Source organism: Fukomys damarensis, unplaced genomic scaffold (assembly GCF_012274545.1).
Source record: "Fukomys damarensis isolate Sample0158 unplaced genomic scaffold, DMR_v1.0_HiC HiC_scaffold_37, whole genome shotgun sequence".
NCBI lineage: Eukaryota > Metazoa > Chordata > Mammalia > Rodentia > Bathyergidae > Fukomys > Fukomys damarensis.
In genome coordinates this window covers 8698269-8700691 of record NW_022900949.1, presented here as the reverse complement: position 1 = coordinate 8700691, position 2423 = coordinate 8698269, and the positions used below count along the sequence as shown (strand labels likewise).

Sequence of the window (2423 nt, the reverse complement as noted above, 5' to 3'; positions counted from 1 at the left end):
GGGGGTGGATCTGGGGGCGGGGCCAGAGGCAGGGTAAGGGGCAAAATCAGCTATGGGGAGCTGGGGGTGGTGCCTCTCCCACTGCAGAGCCTGACCACCACACCAAAGCATCAAGCAAACACACATGCCAGACATCCTCCCAAACCCAGTCACGCAGGTAACGCACCTGGAAATACACACACTCCCAGGGTGCCTTAGTAGCTTCTCTTGTTGCTGAGACAAAATACCTGACACCCAAAGTTAAGGGGGAAAGGGTTTATTTAGCTCATCCAAGGTAGGGTGGCACATGGCAGAGGGGCAACAGTTCATGGTGGCAGAGGACAGCAAAAGCAGCAAGAGGTCTTAAGGAGTCTTTCTGCCCCTTTTATTTTAGTCAGAGTACTCACGCCCTTAATCCCAGAGCCCTCCAGCCTAGCCCCACCATGAATCCATCACACACTGGATTCAGCCCCCTCTGAATAAGCGCAAGGCTTTGGGGGACATCTAAATACAAGCCACGACAGAAGATGAGTAAGCACATAATGAACACAGTAGCTAACACACATATAGAGTTCAAACATACACACTTGTCATCTCAGCATTGGGAGGCTGAGGCAGGAAGATCTCCAGTTTGAGGCCAGCCTGTGAAACTCAGTAAGAGCCTGTCTCAAAATAAAAATAAAAGAGCTGGTGATAGAGCTCAGTGTGAAGGCCCTGAGTCAATCCCCAATACCACAAATATATATATGGAGAAATAATTCATACAATTATATGGCTTTTAAAAAAAGATTAGAGCTGGGTGTGGTGGCGCACGCCTGTAATCCCAGCACTCGGGAGGCTGAGGCAGGAGTCTTGCTGTGAGTTCGAGACCAGCCTGGGCTACACAGTGAGTTCCAGGTCAGTCTCACTACATAGTGAGACCCTGTCTCAAAAAGACAAAACAAAACAAAAAGGTTAAAAATGGGCACACAGGGCTGGGTAAACCACTCAGTGGTGGGTGCCTGCCTATCATGCAAAGGCCCTGGGTTTATCCTCTCCCCAACACAGCAAAAATAATGGGCAAAGAACATAGTAGTTACTCAGTAAGCGCAAACACCACCAGCCCAGTACTCTTGCGGGGTCATAAAGGGATACGACGCCCACAGGCCACTCTGGAATCTTGGAGGAGGACGGGTGGGTGTGTTGGGGGACAGGGCCCTGAACCGGACTCTCCCCACTCCAGAGCGAGCGGGAGAACACCAGCTATGACGTGGCCACACTGCAGGACGAGGAGGGGGAGCTGCCTGATTTTCCAGGTAGGGCACCGCTGACCTGCCAGCCGGGAGCTGTGGACGGCAGGGTGTGGGGCACCAGGAGGGCGTCTGCACACCCCCGTTAGTTGCTCTACCTGCCTGAGCCATCTCTGGGGGTTCTGGTGCACTGCTCCAGAGCCCCTACTTTGGGGGCCGGAAGCCCAGCACTAACCGTGTATCCCATCGCCAGGGGCCGAGATGCCCCTTTCCAGGCAGCTCAGCCCCTCAGCCCAGGAGCGCTTCGCTTCGCTGCAGGAGCAAGTTGCTGAGCTCACCAGGCAGAACCAGGAGCTGCTAGAGAAGGTCCAGGTGGGGAAACTGAGGCTGCTGACAGATCTAGGGCCTGGGACTGGCGGGGAAGGTGGTGAGGCTGTCCTGTGTCCCCAAGGGCTACTCAGCCCTTGCCTGATCACCTTCGCACCCCCAGATCCTGGAGAACTTCCAGGAGGAAGACGCACAGGTGGCAGGGGATGGCCTGTCGGAGGTCATCCCTCTGGTCCTCTACGACTCTCTCCGGGCTGAGTTTGAGCAGCTCCGGAGGCAGCACGCCGAGGCCCTGAGAGCACTGGAGCGGCAGGAGGCCTGGGAGGAGCCCAGGCAAGAAGAGGACAAAGACGTGAGGGCCTCGGCCACCCAAAACAGGCCACCAGGCCCGCAGCTAAATGGCACCGCGGTTCCAGAAGCCAGGATTGGCGGAGCTGAGAGCGCAGATGAGGACGCTGCAGCGGGGGAAACAGCACCTGAACAACAGGAGGTCACGGGGACTGAGGGGGCAGGAGCCGAGGATGGGGGAACCGAAGCGGAAGGGACCGAGGCCATCGAAGTGGAGGCTGGAGACGAAGGAGAAAATATGGAAACTGAGACCACAGGAGATGCAGCCACGGCCTCAGAGGCCACAGGTTCAGAGGCCACAGCCACGGCCTCAGAGGCCACAGGTTCGGAGGCCACGAGGACGGAACCAGAAACGAAGACCAAAGCAGCTGGTGCCAGGGAAGTGGAGCTCTCTGCGAGCACAGAGGCCACGGGATCTCAGGCCACCGATGGAGAGGCCACGGCCGCAAGGGTCCCTGCTGGGCCCATCCTGCACCCGGGGGCTGCGGAGGCCTCTGAGAAGCTGCAGTCCGAGCTGGAGACCAGGATCCGCAGCTTGGA

At 57.4% G+C, this 2423-nt stretch overlaps 1 protein-coding gene across 1 annotated transcript in view; it reads left to right on the top strand.

The window, feature by feature from the left end:
* The window catches only part of Ankrd24 (ankyrin repeat domain 24), a 16938-nt gene that overhangs the window by 6912 nt on the left and 7603 nt on the right, over positions 1 to 2423 (top strand). The window contains exons 15-17 of the mRNA XM_033759612.1: positions 1202 to 1274; positions 1462 to 1580; positions 1699 to 2413. Of these exons, the coding sequence (XP_033615503.1) occupies positions 1202 to 1274; positions 1462 to 1580; positions 1699 to 2413 (907 nt within the window). The remainder of the gene's footprint in view (positions 1 to 1201; positions 1275 to 1461; positions 1581 to 1698; positions 2414 to 2423) is intronic.